General features: G+C 35.1%; 1 protein-coding gene and 2 long non-coding RNA genes across 5 annotated transcripts; 1 reads left to right on the forward strand and 2 right to left on the reverse strand.

The window, feature by feature from the left end:
• The first annotated feature begins 3,460 nt into the window (after nucleotides 1-3,460).
• On the forward strand, nucleotides 3,461-4,471 carry LOC112697514 (probable galacturonosyltransferase-like 1). The gene has a single exon (XM_025750725.3). It carries the CDS (start codon nucleotides 3,560-3,562, stop codon nucleotides 4,412-4,414), a length of 855 nt encoding a protein of 284 aa, XP_025606510.1. The 5' UTR covers nucleotides 3,461-3,559; the 3' UTR covers nucleotides 4,415-4,471.
• Nucleotides 4,472-9,883: 5,412 nt separating this feature from the next.
• LOC140180408 (uncharacterized) lies at nucleotides 9,884-14,993 on the reverse strand. Of its 3 annotated transcripts, none has more exons than XR_011874645.1 (4): nucleotides 14,579-14,993; nucleotides 13,426-13,511; nucleotides 11,602-11,832; nucleotides 9,884-10,778 (listed from the first exon to the last, which is right to left on the reverse strand). It is a non-coding gene; the product is annotated as an uncharacterized lncRNA (long non-coding RNA). The 3 variants fall into 3 exon arrangements; XR_011874646.1 differs by having other exon boundaries at nucleotides 10,583-10,778; nucleotides 14,547-14,993; XR_011874644.1 differs by lacking the exon at nucleotides 9,884-10,778 and having other exon boundaries at nucleotides 11,571-11,832; nucleotides 14,547-14,993.
• A 1,610-nt stretch (nucleotides 14,994-16,603) lies between these two features.
• LOC112697515 (uncharacterized) lies at nucleotides 16,604-17,724 on the reverse strand. Its single transcript, XR_011874643.1, has 3 exons — nucleotides 17,128-17,724; nucleotides 16,953-17,054; nucleotides 16,604-16,870 (listed from the first exon to the last, which is right to left on the reverse strand). It is a non-coding gene; the product is annotated as an uncharacterized lncRNA (long non-coding RNA).
• Between the last annotated feature and the right edge of the window lie 3,796 nt (nucleotides 17,725-21,520).

Genomic DNA, 21,520 nt, shown 5'->3' on the forward strand with positions numbered 1-21,520 from the left:
TCAATGAAGAAGAACAATGCATCCTCTGATGCTAAGTTGGGGATTTGAAGTGTGAGAGTAGTGAACTCCTTTACGTAGTCACTAATTGTACTCTTGTGCTTCAACTCCCTCAACTTCTTTCTTGCTTCATAAACCACATTTTCAGGGAAGAATTGTCTTTTCAACTCCCTTTTGAAATCTTCCCATGTGGTTATGTTGCAAGTACCCTTCTCCATATCTACGCACTTTCTCCTCCACCACAAAGTAGCATTATCAGAAAGGTAGAGAGCTGCAGTGCGTACCTTTATTGCTTCTTCGACCACCCCTTGGCCTTCGAAGTACCTCTCCATTTGCCATAGGAAGTTCTCCACCTCGCGAGCGTCCCTTACGCCCTTGAACTCCTTTGGCTTAGGGAGATCAATCTTTGTCGTCTCCCTTATAATGGTTGGTCGAGATTTCGCCTCCTCGAACCAAACTTGAACTTCCTCAAATAGCTTCAAGGAGTTCTCAAGCTTCTCTTCGATTTGGAGCATGCTTTCTTTGAAAGCATCTAGTTCTCCTAACACGTGAGCCTCGAGGGTCTCCTTGTCATGTTCTATCCTTTGGAACCGCTCATCCATAGAGGATAGAACATTTTCTAACATAGAAACTCTTTCTTCTAAGAAGTTAGAGTCCTTACCTCTAGGCTCACTTGAAGAACGTACCTTCTTGCCTCCCCATTGAGAAGGAATAGTATCCCTTCCCCTTTGTGACTCAACATGCTCCATGGTGATGTTTGAAGCCATACCCACAAACCACTTGTGCTCCCTCTCGAACCTGGCTCGGATACCAAAATTGTCACGGCCTTGGACACACTCCAACGCTACCGTGCCGGCACTCGGACTTACTCAACCTCTTGAGTTAAGACCAAGTCAGCCTAACCCTCAATACTTAGCAAGAAAGCTAAGAACACAAGAGAAAGGAAGCTTTGGTGGAAAGAACACTTTATTACTCAAGTGTTGGTTACAAATGATTCACACACCAAACTCTAACTCTCACCCCTATTTATAGCCATCCACCTCCTCAATGGATGGTTAGGATTAAATCTAATCAACGGTCCAGATTAATCATCCAGAATCTTCTTTACAAATATCTATCCTACCACAACTCTCTAAATGTTTCTAGATTATTCCATACCACTCTTTATACTTCTATATACATCTATACTCTTCTAGAATACTCTATGACCTTCCAGAGTATTCTAGAACCTTCTAGAGTATTTTGGAACCTTCTAGGACATTCTAGAACGTTCCGGAACCATCTAGAGTATTCTCAAACACTCCAGAAAACTATACAAACACTGTTAAATATAACCTTCTAAGAATTTACCGTGACAAGCAGTACCAACACGAATTTATAGGTATTTCACGACATAGGAAAATAAATTTTGAATTTTAACTAATTTAATTTTTGTATGTATATTTAAATTGTAATATATTAATAATTAAATATATTAAATTTAAAACAGAAATTTAAAATTAAAATTAAAATTTTAAATTTTAATTTTATTTAGTTTGTATTTTAAATGTGTATTTAATTTTAAAAAGATACTAAATCTATTTATAATTTTTAAATGTGTTTATTTTACTTATTTTTTAAATTATTATAATAAAAAGTTGAATATTGTACAACTTCTAAAAAATACCTAGTTGAATTGTTCTTATTATTGCTACCATGTGCATCCTCAACAAACACCAATTTCTAACACCGAGTTAATACTCAAAATGACCCTGAAATTTGACTTTCGACGTAATTTAGACCTTAAATTTTCAATTGACTCAAATTGTACCCTGAAATTTTGACAGGTGCCTCAATTTGGCCCTTCAGACGTTTTTCGTCACCGGAAAACTGACTTGACAATTTTAAATGACACGTGACACTGTAATAGTTAGATGACATGGCCAAATTTTTCAAAGCATTAATTTAACCCCTCACAATTTGAATATAAACCTAATGGTTTGATAAAAAAAATTATAAAATAAAATAATAAATTACATAAATATCCTCATCTTCTTCCTCTCACATCTTCTTCCTCTTTTTACATCTTCTTCCAACATCCACCCTCCAACAATCACCATTGTTATCATCACACTAACCACTGCACCACCAAAATATATTATAACCGATTATTAGATCTTAATGGTCTTTATAGAAAAAATATGAAATAATTTTGTAAAATGTCATTAATATCCTTTTTCTTTATCATTTTTAAAAAAAAAAAACCTCGAGTTCTTCCACCAACCTTTTTAAGTGTGGCCATTGACATTCATGAAGGTTGAGGCGCTATGAATCTTTTCGACAGGGAATTGTTCTCCATATAACCCTTCCTTCACGGCACTTTATCACCTATATATGTAACTAAGCATTGTAAATTGAGATTGCAAATTTTGGGTCTTTCTTTTTTGAGATTTTAATTTTTAAATTTGTCAAATAGACATCGACCAAAAATTTTACATCCATATTTATTAGGACTCCCAAGACTTATTATCCTAGGTGTTAATAGGTGTTAATAGAGACTTGGTGGTTTGAGATTAAAAAGTTAAATATGTGAAAAAAAATGAGTCAAATGAAAGAAAGAAAATAGAAAAAATAGCAGTAATAGAAAAATAAAATATAAGAACTAACATTCTTAACCTTTTGTTGTGTATTCTATGAGATTATGTTATTTGCAATAAGAGTCAGGGAAGGAACAAATGAAATTGAATCAGGTGAACTGATGTATAGAAACGGGAGAGAGAGAAAAAGAAGAAAAAAAAAAGATAAAATTGAAATTTTAAAATAAAATGATTATTTAAAATATTTAAATATAAATATAATTATTATATAATTAATAAAATGGTTGAATCTTAACCATTAGTTCAAATTTTCAATGGTTATGATTCAAAAAGAAATTTGGACCACCAAAAATCAAAATATATTTTACCCATTTAAGAAAATTCCTAGTATGTTAAATACAAAAATTATTTGTCACTAATAAAAATAAAAGTTTATTTATTTTGTGTCTTATGGAGACATGTTAAGTTTATAAATTAATAAATTTTTTATTAAAAATATGAAAAATTTTAAATTTTTAATGTATTTATTTTATATTTATTAAATGAAAATATTTAAAAAATTTTAATAATAATAAACTTATCATGTGTACTTAGTACACACATTAACTACTACGATTTGGGGGAATTGGGGCTGCGCTAGGTTTTATGTTCAAATTGTTAGGGGTTAAATTGATGCTTTGAAAATTTTGGTCATGTCATCTAACCGTTACAGTGCCACATGTCATTTAAAATTGTCAAATCAGTTTTCTGATGACAAAAAACGTCGAAAGGACCAAATTGAGGCATAAGTCAAAATTTCAGAGTACAATTTGAGTCAATTAAAAATTTAAAGGCTAAATTGAGTCGGAGGTCAAATTTTAAGGTCATTTTGGGTTTAACTCTTCCAACACCAATTCAAAGAGGCACCTCAATTCTACAATTTCCCAAATTGCCCCTCCATTGAAGACAATAATTACATATGCTCTGATGAACTAGTTCATGTTGCAATGACACTAGACAAGACATACATACGAGGTTCCATGGCAGTAATCCTAAGTGTCCTTCAACACTCTTCATGTCCACAAAACATCTTCTTCCATTTTGTTTCATCAACAAAATCCAACTCATCATCACTCTTACACACCACACTCTCAAAATCATCCCCATACCTCAAATTCAAACTCTATGACTTCAGCGACGAATTAGTGTCTGGTCTGATTTCAACATCAATTCGCTCCGTCCTCGATTGCCCTCTAAACTACGCAAGATCCTACCTCCCAACCATTCTCCCAACATGCGTGAAAAAGATCATCTACCTCGACTCTGACCTCGTTCTAGTCGATGAAATTACGAAACTAGCCTCCACCCCATTAAACAAGGATCAAGTTCTTGCAGCACCGGAATACTGCAATGCAAACTTCACAGCTTACTTCACTCCCACGTTTTGGTCCAAGCCTTCGCTTTCACTAACGTTTGTGAATCGAAATGCTTGTTACTTCAACACTGGGGTGATGGTGATTGATCTTGAGAAATGGAGGGAAGGAGATTACACAAGGAAGATAGAGGAATGGATGGAGCTTCAGAAGAGGATGAGGATCTATGAGCTTGGATCGCTGCCGCCATTTTTGCTGGTTTTCGCGGGAAAGATCGGAAGTGTGGATCATCAGTGGAACCAGCATGGGCTTGGTGGAGATAACTTTAGAGGTTTGTGTAGGGATCTTCATCCTGGACCTGTGAGTTTGTTGCATTGGAGTGGGAAAGGGAAGCCATGGATGAGGCTTGATGCTAATAGACCTTGTCCTTTGGATGCTCTTTGGGCACCTTATGATCTTTTGATCACTCCTTTTTCTTTGGGTTCTTGATCATCATCAACAAAATTGTTTCTTTTTATTGGATCCATGAGTTGTTTCATAACTAAATCAACATTGCAATAGGTCGATCAAGATGACACGATAAAATATATTTTATATCATCTAATAGTTTTTATTTATCGTCTTTACATAAAAATAATTTCATGTGAGTAATCACTTTTTTTTAAGTAGTATTTAATTGTTTTTAAATGTCGAATTACATATTAGATAAATTTAAAAAAGTTTATATTTTTTCAATAAAATAAGAAAACAAAGATGAGTTGCAATGCTGATTGGTGAAGCAAGGAATAAATAAGGGTAAATAGAAATTTCTTGCTTTTTAAGATCATATAGCTAGGAATTTTTTTTCAATGTGAAAATTAGCTATGTACAGAATCTGGTTCTAGAACATTTCTAGTGGGACAAAGCATATGCAGGGGAGAGATCATAGAAAGGTTGATGATCCTTTTTGTTGATTCATTCTCAAATATTTGAAAAACTCATTTCACAAGAGAAACAAGAGGAGGATTATATTTGTGATTCGTGAATGAAGGAACAAAGATGATTAGTTTGGTTTATGAGTTTTTCATTGAGGATAATTGTATTATTAGAAAAATTTATATAGGGATAGAGATATCTTTTATTGGATACAGAGAGCAATTTTTGTTTCTAACGAAGAGAATAAAATAATAAAGTTTCTTTGGCATAGATAATTTTCACTTTACATCTTTAGTATCCATTTGTTCTCTGTTTTATTATAATTATTTAGTAATATGAAGTTCCGATTTTGTTACTCTACTATGTGTGTGTATGAAAATTGGAGGCAACTTTTGATAGCCCAATCTTAAAAATTCAATATGAAATATAATATGAATAATATTATAAAAACTAATACAATTTATTATTTTTATTCCGTAGTTAATCAATAATATTTAAAAATATTAATTTAAAATATGGTTCTAAACTGCTGAGCTAAATGTGTGAGCTACTAATTAAAAGTATTGACCAATGTAAATTAATAAAACTAGTACACATAAAATGTTCCTCTCACCAAACATTATTATATGAATTATATGGGTTGAGTATAGTACAAATACAAAAGTAAATGGTCAAATTCGTCACTAAAAGATTATTTATTTGAGAAAAGGACAATTTAGTCCCTGACCTTTTAACCTGAGGACATTTTCGTCCCTGAGCATTGGAAAATACATTTAAATCCCTGACGTTCCTTAAAATAAGACCGATCAGTCCCTCCGTCCATGAGCCACCCTCAGAACGGACGGAAAACGCTGAGCTGGCTCCCCCTATGCTGACCTGGCTCATCGGTATTCCCACGTGGCAAGTAAGTGGGATGGATGTTTTGAAAACGGGACACATTAGTCCCTCTAACACAAAACGACGTCGTTCTGCCCTGGACACATTAGTCCCTGGACACATTAGTTTCTCTACAGGACCTTCCGCAATGTTGTACTTGGAACACCATTCTTTCACCTTGGTTCTCAACTCCTCCCAAAGAGGCAAGCATCTACCAATCAGTGGTCGCTCAGCTTCAATGTCCTGAATCATTCCTCTTATGACCTTCACAATGGAATAAATGGCTTCTAACTCATTCCAAAAGCCCTCGTTGTTAAAATCCTTGATTAAACTAATGAACCCCTGAAGCTGACAAGAAGTATTTACCATCCAATGGTTCTGAGCCTCCAAGTTCCTCAAAGCCTTGGCCTTGAACTTGTCTGCAACAATCCCAACACACCTTTGAACAACACTTCCACTAGCACCAGTCACAGTCTCCCACAGAACCTCCTCAGCATAACTGGAAGACACAACTCCACCAGTGAACAAAGCCTTCTGGAACACACTAGTACCATTGGGAAGATTCACCACAAACTTCACCAAATTCTCACCACCACAACACAAACTATACCAATTCATATTCTTCCAACCATCACTAGCCACCTGAAAGAACATGGCATCCCTTATCTTGGCCTCAGACTCAGCCTTGGCCTCACTGAACTTAGCATCAAGCCTTGGACCTGAGATTTCACGCCTCAAAGTATTTGTTGCAGGCAAACCAACCTAGCATAGAAAAGGCTGAAACTTTCTGTGCTCAATTGTGGCCAGAGACACATAACCACAAGTCTCATACAACCAATCAGAGAGCAACTCAAGGGCAGAGTTGACCTGCTCCTTACTCAAAGCAGGACCAGGTGAGGTCTTAGGGCTCTTGAGCTTCTTCACACTGTCCTCAAACATAGCCAAAGCACACAAATCTTCCTTCCCACCAGACAGCACTAAATGCTGCTGCTGCTGATGATGCTGATGCTGATTATGATGATGGTGCTGGTTCACAGAGTTACCATGCAACTGAGTGTACCCAATTTCACCACTAAAAGGACCAAACTTTGAAGACTCCACCATTGCCAAGGCATGATTTTGATAAGGAACAGGTGATGCAGGTGAAGCCATATTCCTGCTATTGTTGCTATGGTTCGAACTGGTGTTGACCACTGAGATTGGAAGCGAAGAAGGAACCGAACCGGGCCTCAATCCTGTGCTGAAATTGGGACACAGTACCAAGCACCCTTTCCCTTTATGGCTTTGGTTCGAACCGTGGTGAGTGCGTCGAATCGTTTTGTGAGGGCTTTGGCAGCGATGTCATCAGGGGAAGGAAGAGGGTCGGTGGAGTCGGTGGAGTTTGTGGAAGCCATTGTTGGTGTTGGTGTGAAAAGGGTGTCTGAATTTTGTTCCAAAATGGGGTCTTTGAGGTGAAGGGTCAGAACAGGGTGGTTGTTATGGTGGTTGGGGGTGGTGGTGAGGGTGGTGGCGTCACCATTGGGGTGTGTGTAACTCCAGGGCAGAGCTGTGTGTAACTCCAATTCCTCAAGCCCCTCCTGTGTTTGAGGGACTAATGTGTCCAGGGCAGAACGACGTCCTTTTGTGTTAGAGGGACTAATGTGTCCCGTTTTCAAAACCTCCATCCCACTTACTTGCCACGTGGGAACGTCGATGAGCCAGGTCAGCATAGGGGGAGCCATCTCAGCGTTTTCCGTCCGCTCTGAGGGTGGCTCATGGACGGAGGGACTAATCGGTCTTATTTTAAGGAACGTCAGGGATTTAAATGTATTTTCCAATGCTCAAGGACAAAAATGTCCTCGGGTTAAAAGGTCAGGGACTAAATTGTCCTTTTCTCTATTTATTTTTTAAAAAGGTCTCTAAAATATTTTTAATTAAATTCATTCTTCAAAAACTTTAAGTTAGTCACATTAATCCTTTCGTCACTTCTGTTGCTCACAGTATCAAAATTTGCTAATATGACATGTTAAATGGTCTTTCAAACACATGCAAATATAGGTTAACTTATACGAAAAATAATACATAACATTTTTACACCGACATAACAAAGTTATCACCAAATGAACAGTATAATGAGAACAGTAATATGTACTTTAACACAAGAATACCAAATGAATCTACTAAATAAATAGAAATATGACTATCTAGTATTTTGCGATCGAAAATGTGAAAGAGAAAAGTGAAAAAACTGGACGATTAGTGAATAGTACCTTCAATAATCTTTCATCTTCGATTTCTGTGTTTCTTGATGAAGATTTCAAACATAGCTTTGAGATTTCCTTGAATTTTCACGAAGATTTTGAGTGATTTTTTAAAGATTTTGAGCGTCGTTTGAAGTTTGATTGTTTCAGTTTTGATCAAGGGTGAAGAAGCATTTTTCATATTAATTTGAAGTTGGTTTTTGTTGGATTTAAGCCAACTTAGTTGAATTTAGATGTCAAAAAGACTTGCATGTGTAACGAAACTATTTTGTTTATTCTTTGGATTTTTGATGTTCTGTTAGAGGATTTTGTTTTGTTTTGTTCCTTTGCTGTTAGGATTATCTATTTCGTATTGTTGAGGATGATCTAAAAGTGATGTCTGAATATGTAGTGGTGGGGAGGGGGTGAAGTGCCACTGAGCTAAGGCTCTTCGGTGTCTATTTTTTTCTCATTCAAATCTTCATACTGGATCACTGTTTAATTATGTCATGGTAGAAGCCTAGTGTCTATTAAGCTAGTTTGTAAAACTGTTTCAAAAGAGAAGCAATGCAATGATTTTGCAAATAGGTTCAGGGAAGTTTGTTACTTATTATTTTGTTTCCCTTACAGGTGATTTACAGCATATCATTGTTGTTAAGTTAATGTACCTGAAGATATGTTAAGCCAGTTTGTTTCTGTAAATAAGTATCAAGTCACAATTAGTTTGTAGGCGACTGCAAACATTGGTACATTAAAATGCCTTATTTTCACAAATATACTATATTAACATTACCACTACCCATATCTTCAAAGTAGGTAATACAGATTGAAAAGATTTTGAATATGTGAATGCAAGTTTGAAGGCATTGTAGATTTAAATTCTCATCATGCACCTAAAATTAAATGCTTTGCTGTAGATTGCCGTAGGATTCTGTCTTAGTGTTCAATAAAACCGTTTTTAATTTTGTACTTGGTAATGTGGGTTTTGATGTGCTGACAAATTTTTGAGCGCTCACTATTCAACTTTAAGCTGTTGCTTGAATTTATTGAAAAGGTATCATACTTTTCGTAAGAAAAAGATGTGTATACATCTTAGTAATTGTGCTTATTTTGATTGATCGTGAATTATATATAGGCTATCATCAAGCCTCAGTATGTTGACCACATTCCAAAAGCAGTGCAAGGAAATGTGGGGCAGGTGCTTGATCAGAAAGATGAAAGATAAGAAGGCAGAGCTTTGTGCTGATCTAGAGCTTAACCAAGTTATAGATTGTAATGTTGGTGATCTTTCTGGTGGAGAGCTCTAAAGGTTTGCCATTGCAGTTGTTGCCATCCAGAATGCAGGGATATATATGTTTGATGAACCCTCTAGTTACCTTGATGTGAACCAGATACTTTATAGGATTCCTTTAGGATTCCTTTCTTGTTATAAAAGGCCAAGGCCCTCAAGATACCAATTTAACGTGCCTCGAGGAATTTAATATGGAATAGATTTACGCTGTTTGGGTATGCTAAATTTGTCGTCATAGTTGATGAATGATAAGACATTCTAACTTCTACCTACTTTGTAATTTGTTGATTTGTCAAGGGCAATGCTGCAATTCCTTATAAACTGAATTCAATTCTCTTGAATACATCACCAAATAAAGCAGGTGATACAACTGATATTGAATAATGGAACAAGATTCCAATAAAGTAACTTCGCATCAAAAAAATAAGAAACAACCTCTTGCTCAGGTTCCTGCCGATTCAGAGAATTGTTCCACTACCAATGCTCTCTAACATTAGTTTGCTATGAGAAGATCAAAAGGTAACATCAGATCAATGAAACTCTAGATCAAACATAGATAGACAGAGATAAATATAAACTAACCTTTTTTTAATGTCTAGTCCTTCCACATATAAGTTAAATAAAGGATTATTGCTGGAAAAAAAGAATAACATTAAGTTTAAAAAATAAGGAAAAGATTATAAATTAATTAGCACTTGCTATGAATCATTGATACAAATTGTATTCGTGAGCTCTATAGATCGTGACATGATTTCATAATGCTGTACAAATAGTTCATGAATCTTCAGAAGTGAGTTTGGCTGCAAATATATATAATAAAAAAAGTCAAATAATATAAAATTTTAATTACCTTTCCATTTAGGGTTTTCAGGAAATCCAAGTGTGTTGCATGCAGTTTCTATAGAACTTTATGATGCTTCGTTGGATTTATACTGGTTAGGATATTTGTCTTTTGCATGATTGTAGACCGTAGACATTGCTGGATGTATATTTTCTTTAAATACCCATTGTCCAAATGCAAAGAAAAATCCATTGCATGATTGTATCCAAATGCAGAGACGAGCTTGGGGAGAAATCCATTTCTACAAGCCAATCAATACACATATTGCCCCAGAAATCTGATCCTCTTGGTGAGGCTCCAAAACAAAACTAAATTCAGCGTCCATCTTAGTATTAAGCCGGTTATAGTGTTCTTAAATCGAAATAATTTCAGTTTAACAAAAAAATCATAAAGAAAAAAAAAATCATAAAAGGCAAAAAAATTATACCGGTTTTATATCTTTAAAAGAGAAAATCAAATTGATGATAGCATAGCTTCTCAACTTCAACATTGAGAGGCTTGTCTGCAAATAGATGGATGGTTAATGACGTGTAAAATTATTGATCTCAGATTCTGTACATCATGCATTTGTTTTTCATTAATATTAGTAGCATTCTGTCTTTCCATATTTGTCAAAATACCACGAAACTACGTAAAACTGGATAATTCAACTTTAATAGAATCGATCTTCAAGTTACCATGATATCCTCTCCATGAACATCTTCTTCAAAGCTGACAAAACAAGTTTAAAAATCAGTATAAATTCCTCTCTTATGTACTAACAACCAACCTGTTGCTGATCGCTTCTGGAATTTCTCTTTCAACCAAATACTTAAGCACGATTTATAATAGTCCGTGATTGCCTTTCCCTCGGAGAGATGCAGAAAAGACATTCTGAGACAATTTTCATAATTGGTATTGCAGAAAATGTCTGATACTATCTTTTACCAGTATCAAAGTTAGCCTTTTCACTAAATTCATGAACCACCGCCTTTTGTGGAAAGGGAAAAGTTAGCCTTTTGCATCTCTTCGAAAGAAGGGCAATCACGGACTATTATAAACAAAGCTTAAGTATTTCGTTGGAAAAGAAATTACAGAAACGACCAACAACAAATTGGTGGTTGTACATAAAGGAGGAATTTATACTGATCTTCAAACCTATTTTGGCCTATTTTGGCGACTTTGAAAAAGATGTTCATGGAAGGGATACCATGGTAACTTGAAGATCGATTCTAAAAAAATTGAATTATCTAGCTCTAGGCAGTTTCGTGGTATTTTGACAAATATGGAAAGACAACATACAACTAATATTAATGAAAAACAAATGCATGTCTAGAATCTGAGATCAATAATTTCACAAGTAATTAACCGTCTATTGTAGACAAGTCATGTTGAAATTGAAAAACTATGTTATCATCAACTTGATTTCCTCCTTCAAAGATATAAAAACCCGGTATAATTTTTTGCCTTTCATGATTACTTTTTTTTTCTTTTTATGATAATTTTTTTGTTAAACTAAAATTATTTCAATTTAATAACACGGCAACCGGCTTACCACAATGATGGACGCTGGACGCTGAATCCAGTTTTGTTTTGGAGCCTAATCAAGAGGATTAGATTTTTGGACAATGTGTATTGGCTAACTTATAGAAATGGATTTCTCCCAAAGCTGACTTATAATTATGTTGCTGTGTCGGTGCTCACTGGAAACGAGGAAGAAGGCTTCGGTGCTGATGGCTGGTGGGAACTGGGAAGTGTAAAAGGCTTCGAGCCTGAGAGCAGCAAACTGCATAAACAAATACATTGAACAAAATAAATTTAGCACCAATTTACAAAATCAAGATCCTGATTACAAAATCAAGCAATTTACAAAATCAAATCCTGTTTACAAAATCAAGCAATTTACCAAATCATTAAACAACAAGCAACAATACCAACAATAACTTAATTCAACAAAACTAATTCAACAATATCCTGTTTCTCGTAACATACTAAATCATTTAACAATATCCTGTTTCAACAGAACAGCAAAACAAAACACAACAGAGACAGTTTCAGTAATTCAATAGAATAAAACAAACCAGAAGCAGTTGAAGCAATTGGAGATGAAGTAATGAACAACAGCAATTTCAGTCAAGTTGAAACGGTGCTTTGTGTCCGCTGGGTGAGTGGTGGTGCTGGGTGCGACTTGCGAGGATGGTGCTGGGTGGCGGGTGCTCTGTGCTATTGCTGGGTGCGACTTGCGAGGGAGGTCCTGGGCTGCTAGGCGCTGAGTGTGGCTGGGTGTGTGCGGGGCTGCTCTGTCTGTGAGGAGGTCCTGAGAGCAGTGGAAGGGCAGCGCTGCGAGGAAGGTCGGCGGCGCTGCGATGTGGTGGGAGGAACGGTCCCTCGCCGGCACTGGGAGGTGCAGAGAGCGAGGCTTTGAGACCTAGGGAGAGAGCGGCAAGGTTTCCTTCTTCGTTTGGGGGTGGGGCTTGGGGGTTACTTGAGTTAGGGTAGGCTAGGTTATGTTCATTTGGGGGTGGGGTGGGCTTGGTTTTTTTAGGGTTTTTTATTTTCCCGGTTCGGTTTGGTTGGAATTTTCATTGTCAGAACTCAAAACCGAAAATCGAACCAAACAGCAATAAAAACAGCAAAACATGTTTTTTCGATTTTTTTATCGATTTATTCGGTTTTCGGTTTTTTGGTTCGATTGATCGGTTTAGTTCGGCCCGAATCGGTTTTGAACACCCCTAATTAGGATGGGAGAATGTTAGTGGGTAATTATGAAAATGGAAAGAGATATAGTGAAAGGGTATTTTAGTAATTTTATAACCAAATGTGAGGGTCATTTTGGTGTTATTATTTTTTGAAAATCGTTTTTGTTAAAATTTGAATCTTTTAGGTGTCAAAATGATTATTTACTCTTAATTTTATTATGAGGGAACAAAGATGATTAGTTTGGTTTCATGAGTTTTCAGTCGAAGAATAATTTGTATAGCTCAGTCACAAACAGGGACAAAGAATTTCTTGTCCTTGTGGTCTACCTTTAGAAAAGGCAAAATCCAAAAATGAATTAACACCATGTTGGTAACTCTCAGTATGTCTTGGTAAACTAGTCCACCTTTTGTCCATTACTTTGTCAACTAAAATAAAAGACACGGACATATGTTTTAGACTAACTATAAGTGATATTTCCAATCAATAGCTTATTACTTCTAAAGGATTTTTAAAAGTCAACCACAAATGTTCAAAAGAGAACATCTCAACCAATCATGAAACTAACAATTTGTATCTAACAAATTATGCAAAGAAGCTTAAGCAATCAATCAATCACTAAATATTCTTAACAATTAAATCTTCAAACAAATTTAAAAAGATAATATATTAAATGATTTACCTGTAGTGCAGCTCAATGTCTAAGATAGTGGCAGCTACCGAGAGACGCACTATTTGATTCCCTTTTTCTGGTTTTAAAGAGACAAACTACAACAGCAACAAAGAATAAAAATATAAGCAATTCATAACCATAACTCTAATACTAATGTTACTATCACTTCCATGACAACACACTAGCATTAGACAAATAGACAAATTCACTATACTTAGTGAACCAAAACACTTTTCTGATTTATAACATCCAAAAATTAACAACAAAATCAAACTTATTTGCATTGAACTGTTCAAAGAGACTCAAAATAATAGCACATGAGTAGAAGCCACCAAACCAGTCAACCATATACAAAATCTTCATAATTGTGGTAATATTTTTCTATTTTAAATCAATGACGAAAACAAAGCAATGACCAAAATCAATATTAAAAACAACACAAAATCAGAACAACATTTTCAGATAACCAATTACCAAATCAAAATTAGAATAGCACTACACCAAATCAATATTAAAATCAAAATAAAATCAAAATAACATTTCCAGATAACCAATTTCCAAATCAAAATCACACAGCATTATACTAAATCAATATAAAATTAATATTAAAATCAAAACAAAACCAGAACATTTCCAGAGAACTAAATTTTGGACTATGAAAAGTGAGATCGAGTCAAATTTCTAGGAAGCATGTGACATAGCAGAAGGAAAATATTTTAATCGCAAAAGCGTTCCCGTAAGTCCATAATTAGGGATGGCAACGGGTCTCCATGGGGCGGGGACATGCACCCGCCCCTGCCCCCCACCTCCATTATCGGTCCCCGTCCCCGCCCTGTCCCCGCGACGGGGAACGGGGACTCCATATCCACTGGGACATGGTATCCACGGATATCTATGGATTTTCTTAAAAATGAAACAAGTTTGGAAAAATTGATCACAGAAACAAAACACCCAGAACAGATACAGTGATAACAGCAAATCCATAGAGGTACCAATAATAACAAACCACATAAATCATTTTGACAACAAAATCAAAACACAGAACAGAAGAGATGATAACAACAAATTCACAGAAGATAAAAATTAACAAATGCTTCAACATAAATGAAAATTACAGAAGCTGACTTAACAGAAGGAGGGTGAGCCAATGGTAGAGACTAACGATGGCAATGAAGAACGACAAAGATGGTGACCCTCACTACTACGACGAAGATGGCGACGGCGACCCTCGCTGCTGCAATGATGATGCCGTTGAGAGAACCTTCCTTGCTGCAGTAGTGCGACGAAGAAGGCATTGAGAGAACCCTCACTTCTGTGACGAGGACGGCGACGGCGCAACGCTCCTGACGCAGGAAGACAGCGACTGCACGATTTTCCTGACTCATGAAGATGACGATGATGTTCCTTCTTTCGGGGTGGTACTCTGCGAGGTTGAGGGGGTGTACGGGTAGTGCAACGGTGAGGGGGGTTTTGGGGGCGGCAGTGGGCAGTGAGAAATTGAAGAAGAGAGGTGGGCATGGTGGTCTTAGAATTTGAAGAGAAAAGGGCTATGGTTTCATATTTGAAGAAGGTGTGATCTGCACTGAGGCTAGGGTTATTGAGTGAAACTTATACATATATATCTGAATGGCATTTTGGTAATATTTGAAAATTATTGAATGAATTGATAAATCTAATTAAATTATCATCTAATAATTTTTAACTATAAATTTTATATAAAAATAATTATATGTAAGTATTCACCTGCATAATATCTATTATGTTATCACTTTTAATTAGATTTTGATAAATATAAAAAAACCTAATACATATATTTTTAGTTGCTAATTATCAACAAAAATCTTATGTATATTAGAAGTTAATTATTAAATTAGTTATCATGTATTTTTATATAAACTAATATTTTTACTCGTAATTATATTACAGGAATATAAATTTTTTAAAATTATATCGATTTTATCTAGACATTATAGATTATAGCACAAAAAATTTATAAAATCAAACTACTTTTACAAAAAGATCGTAAGGGACAAAAGTCTCCGTCGGCTAAGAAGACTAGGTCTCTGTAGATAAAAAAATCAAATAATAAAATTTTTAGTTATTATTTTTATGTGAAAGAGTTTGATTTATTACTAATAGCTAATTTTAATATTCGTTATCTAAAATTTGAAAAGATTTAATTTGTATACTTTTAATTAGGTGTTAAGTTTGTTGCACAAATAGAAATAATTATTTTTTTATGCTTGCTATTTAAAAATATTATTTTTTTCTCTATGTATATAAAAATATAATTAAATATTAGCATAAAAAATTATATTGATAGTTATAAAATTAACTCAAAATCGATTTTTTAAACAACTGAATCTTGATTTTAACTTTTAATCATAACATTAGTATTTTCTCCAAATTATATTTAATAAATATTTAAAAGAAGAGAAATAAAAATAAAAATATAGATTAGAAAGATAAGCAGTAAAAAATTAAAACTAAATAAAAAAACTAAAAAAATATGTTTATAATAATAATAATATTTTTTATTTGAAGCATATTATTTTGTTAATTTTATTTTGTGTAGAACAAAAAGATAGAAAAAAATAGAGAATGAGAAAAAATAGAGAGAAAGATAAAGATTGAGAGAGGAAATTTGTTAATGTTAAAAGAAAAATTTTATTTCAATTATAATAAAAAATATCAGGTGACACATTTTGATTTGTCAAATTATTAATATAAAATATAAATTATAAATTATAGATAGAGTGAAAAGGGGAGAGAAAAATAGAAAAAGAAAAAGATGTAAAACCCTAACTATCAAAATGTCACGCTTCCGGTTGCGCCACTTTGATAGTTCGGGTATTACAACTCTTAAAATATTTAATACTAAAATATGAGCCTGTTTAAATTTTAAACCGAATTTTCAAAACATACACGCATAATTTTCAATACAATTACAATACTTACAAATAATACATGTATATATACATCATTCCAATATATAAACTTCACATATCAAATCAAATTTTAATATTAAATCTTTTCTAAAATCAAAACACTTCCAAAATTATACTAAATACCAATACTAAATCTCTTCCAATAATTCAAGAAAAACCACTTCGACATCACCAGTCAACTAATCAGAATATTTAACCTTCTTGATCGATCGACCAACCAATCAAACAAACAATCTCTCTTTCAACACAACTCAATTTAATTTATAAGACTCACAAAATTACAAAAATATACCTTAAGCATTAATATCGACTCATAACAACTCTGGAAAGTAAAACAAATTTTAGAAAAGCGCCCCTACCTCAAATGTCGACACTATAACCCATATGCGCCAACATAACCTTTTCTCTCGATCTTAAAATCACCGCCAGCTTCAACCACGGCTTCACTCGCTTCCGCAAGAACAGGAACAGCCCTTACTCACAACATGCGGCCCCGATACTTAATCCTAAAAACATTAACGTCGCGAAAACCTTAATAATACATAACTGAATACTAACACGAGGGTTTTTCAAAACATAACTACGTACTGAAATCACAAAACGAAGGAGCCCCAACTCCAAATCGACCCGGCGGTAGCTCCGACCATAACTTCAAGCGACAGCGGCGAGCAGAAACTCCGGTGACGGCGGCTGTAACAACGCGCAGTGTCAAGAACCTTCCCGGAATCCAAAAGAACAGAGATCAAAACCATAAAACCGTTACCGGCAGAGTTTCTCGGCGACGGCAGCGAGGTTTCAAATGACAAAGGCAGCGTGAAGCTCCGGGGGTGCAGCCACAGTGGCGGTGGCTCCCAGTCTCCTCTTCTGTTCGTGTTTCCTCTCTCTCAGATCGGATGGGTGGCGGACCTCTAGTAGCAGCGATGGAGCATGAGACGGCGGCGGCTGGGCTTGTCAGCGGTGGCGGCGACGATGCGGCTCGGTGACGGTGACGTGGTGGTGGCGCTGGCTTCCCTCGGCGACGACGACATGGATGGCCGCAGCGGCGCGAATCCTTCTCCCTCTTCGCGCCTCTCTCTCTGTCGATCTTTCTCTCCTCCGGCATCGGTGGCTGGCGCGATGGCAAGCTAGGCAGCGGTGAGGCGCAGCTAACGGCAAGGCGTGGCGGATTCGGCGGATCGGTGGGGGGGGGGGCGGCAGCTCTCTTTCTTCTCCCTCACTCCCTCGACGCTCCCTCTCGTTTCCCCCTTCCCCGATTCTGTTTCCCCCTCTTCCCTTTCTTTCTTTCTTTCTTTGTTTCTTTTTGTGTGAAGCTGGTAGGTGTTATTAGGGTTTGGGGAAGGGAAAGATGGTGGGGGTAGAAGGGTAGGATTAGGGTAGTTTAGGTCATTTTTATTAAAAATAGGAATAATAGTGTAATTTTATGAAATAAATAAAAAGTAAGATAATAGTAAACATTAAATTAAATATAAAGTATTTATCTTTAAAAAATATCTTTTAATTAATAATTTTTAAATAATTTTTAGTTAAATACTAATTTAATAAAAATTGGAAATAAGTAAATTAATTTTTTTTTATTTATAAAATAAGGTTAAAAATTTATATATTAAAATTAAAGCATATAAAATACTCATTATTTTTTAATTATAAAAATTCTGAATAAATAAGAATTTACTCAACTTATATATACAAATCTCTAAAAATATAATTTTAAATAAATATAACCGATCACATAATTTATTAATAACCTTTTGAAATTTGAAATCTTACAAAAGAGATAGACAAGAAAGTTTAGAAATGAAGTTTATTAATTTTTCAAAAAAATATTTCCTCTCAATTTATTAAAACTTCAGATATTACTAAACAATTTAAAAGAAAAAAAAAAGAGAAAATGGAATAGTAAAAACATAAAGTAAAGAAGTGGATACACTATTAAAACTATCTAATATCTATACCAAAAAAAGAAAGAAGAAAACATTATTTTTTTCCTCTTCATTATAAACAAAATTTATTCCTGGATCCAATACACGATATGCAGCTCTTTTTCTATATACCCATTAATTTGTTTACAAATTTTCAGATTTTGTTTTTGATATTGAAGTGATAACAATGTTTTTTCAAAATGTTGGTTGATGAAATGTTATTCTCAAATGTGGAACCGTTTAATTAGATAAACAAAAATCGGACCGTCCGATTTGTGAGGATATAAGAATCGAACTGAAGAATTTGTGAAATCGAACCAATGAATTTATGAGTACAGAAATCGGACCGAAGAATTTCTGTTAAAAAAAATTAAAAAATTTAAAGTATAAAAATCGGACTCTCTGATTTGTGTATCTTTCACATTTTTAAAAAATACAAAAAATTACAATGTTAAAATATATCACTACTTTTACTTTCATATACAAAAAAAGAGATACAAATTTTTCTAATATTACATTTATCCTTCAATGACAAACTCATGAGCCAAACTAGTCGTCTTCATTCCTTCATTCATCCCTCCTTTCCTTTGTGAGAATGAGTTTTTCAAATTTGTCTAAATGCATCAACAAAAACATTTTTAGTTTCTAATTACTCTTAGTATTGCCAGTCATCTTTAGTTTCTAAACCACCTACTATACTACCTTCCATTTTTTTTATTTGGAAATTGGAAAAGTTGTTGAATAACCTCAATCCTCATCATAAGAGAGACAAAAAAAGTAACTCGGTCTTAAAACTATGTGATAAGAATAATACAGCCTAATCTACTCTGTTCAAGAAAACATATTCCTAACAGCAACATCTATGCTACAGTAGTCTTCCCTTTAATGTCTTGGTCTTCAGCAGCAAACCTGTCCACAATGGATAGGGTCATGAATTATTAAGTTTGAGACATTATAATAATAGAAAGAACAGTGAGAAGAGAAAGGTGCATGCTTACACATAGTACTTCATATGGGGACCAACTTTAAGATTACCCTTGGATTCAACCTTAGCAGAAAAATTACCATCTGTTTGGAGCTTGACTCTGACATAAGGAACAAAGTTAATATAATCATTTGGACCCTCAATATCCATTTTAATATCCATATAATCTGTATTAATGAAGACATAAATTAGACTTTCTTTGCTTGTGTGGTGACAACAAAAAACGTCAGACACCATCCCTATCTCATCCAAATCATTCACAGGCACAACTGCCGCGAGTTTCTTCTTAGACAAGTCATAGATCCACCAAATAGATACAAAATCAATAATAAGAAGAAAATCACTGCAACCCAAACGAACGAATTTCCTATAAGCTCGGTAATCACGAACCGGCGGAAAATTGCACTCAAAGGGGCTCCAAATGTTGGCATTCAAATCATATGACATGAGCCATTGATTCACATCATCAGAAGAATACAACACAATGAGGGTTTCCCACAAAAAGTAAGAGTGAGGATCCATGCGCACGCTAGCGGGCACTTCCCTCTTTTCCCAAAATTCTGATTTTAGGTTGTAGATATCAACCCATAAATCATCACCAATGAAGCACAATTTGCCATCGTATGGAATTATTATGGGGCGCAATTGGTCGGGGAAGAAGATGGTTCTGCATAAACTCCAAATCCAAGTATGACCATCATACTTGAGGCACCACATTTTTTCAGCGTAATCAAAAACCCGTTCTGTTGCAATATTCTCATCCAGGTAACCAATAAAGAACAAGCTGAGACCAACGGAACAAAATTCTTTAAATGGTAATCTAGAATAGGTTGCTTCACCATTTGGAAGAGGCCATTGGACAGTTACAGGACCTCCGTCTTCAAGATCAACAGTTCCACTCTTCATGAAGTTGGCCTCACTGATAGTTAGCATCCGGCGCCTGTAAGGTGTACTTCTATCTCCATCATCCACATTTTCCACCAACATATATATGCATTTTGGATCACAACAACCAGCATCATCCTGTAACTAAGAAAACAATCATAATATTTAGGACAAAATTAGATCACCAGTTTAAAACAATTATCTATCAAATAGAAAGCATTTCAGTATTTAAGTATTGATAATAAATCGAATCCTGGCGAGAGATGGGATATGAAACCAAAAATTATATAAAGGATAAGAGCATGCAGAAATCTACCTCAGCTTCAGATTCCCTGCACATGCCATTAGCAACTTCTCCCGAAACCGCCGCAACAACACTTCCCCACCACTCTTCAAAATCAGAATCGTATTGAACATGATCCAAATCCCTAATATGATTGACGGCCTTAGCCATCAAATTCTTACCATCCCTTTTGCCCACCACAAATGCAGTGAAACTGCAAGCCTTCACAACAACCGCTCCGATCCCAAAGCTTTCCGCGTTATCCACGAGCCAACTGGCGAAGTCCTTTGCCCCTTTGCTGTTGTCGGCGAACGGTAGGGGAGGTTGGTTATGCGAAGTTGAATGAAGGAGGAGGATGAGGTTCTCCTTGGGTAGGTCTTCGGGATCGTAAGTCCGAGCATCTACGACCTCCAAAACGAGGCCTTTCGACTCTAACAAATCGCAGAGGCGCTTCGCTACGGCTTCTGCAGTTGAAAATCCGATTCGCGAAACGAACAGGATCTTGCCACGAGGATTGCGTTTGGGTTGCTCTTGATGGAGTGTTATGAGATTCTCTTTGTGCGGGCGGAGGTGAGACTTGTAGATTAAGAAGGATGCGGCAGTGGCCGCCGCCGCCGCCGCCGCCGCCGCCGCCACGCTGGACAGGATAGCGGATACCGATACATCCCTCGGTAACGAAGGCAACCAAAGGGGCATTATTGGCTGGATTTGGATCTTCTAAAGTATAATCTCTCACCATTTATTTTAGGAAAAGTATGTGGAACCAAAAATAAATAGAAAAAGAAAATCATTTAAAGATAGAAGATCACATTCTATTTTCTAAACTAAAAATTCAAAATTTAAAAGATCCAAATCTTTATTAGCAAGCTCAATTTTTTAATAAACATAATAAAGATAATTATAATAACAGTTAAAATATGGCATTAGTAGACTTAAAATGTAAATACTTTCTTATATTAGAGTAAATGTTAAAATATAAAATAAATACATATTAAAAATAAATTAATTTATATATATTTATATATAATAATTAATTTAGTAAATAATTTTTAATTTGCAAAAAAATTAAATATGTTTGCTGATA

Source organism: Arachis hypogaea, chromosome 16, assembly GCF_003086295.3.
Source record: "Arachis hypogaea cultivar Tifrunner chromosome 16, arahy.Tifrunner.gnm2.J5K5, whole genome shotgun sequence".
NCBI lineage: Eukaryota > Viridiplantae > Streptophyta > Magnoliopsida > Fabales > Fabaceae > Arachis > Arachis hypogaea.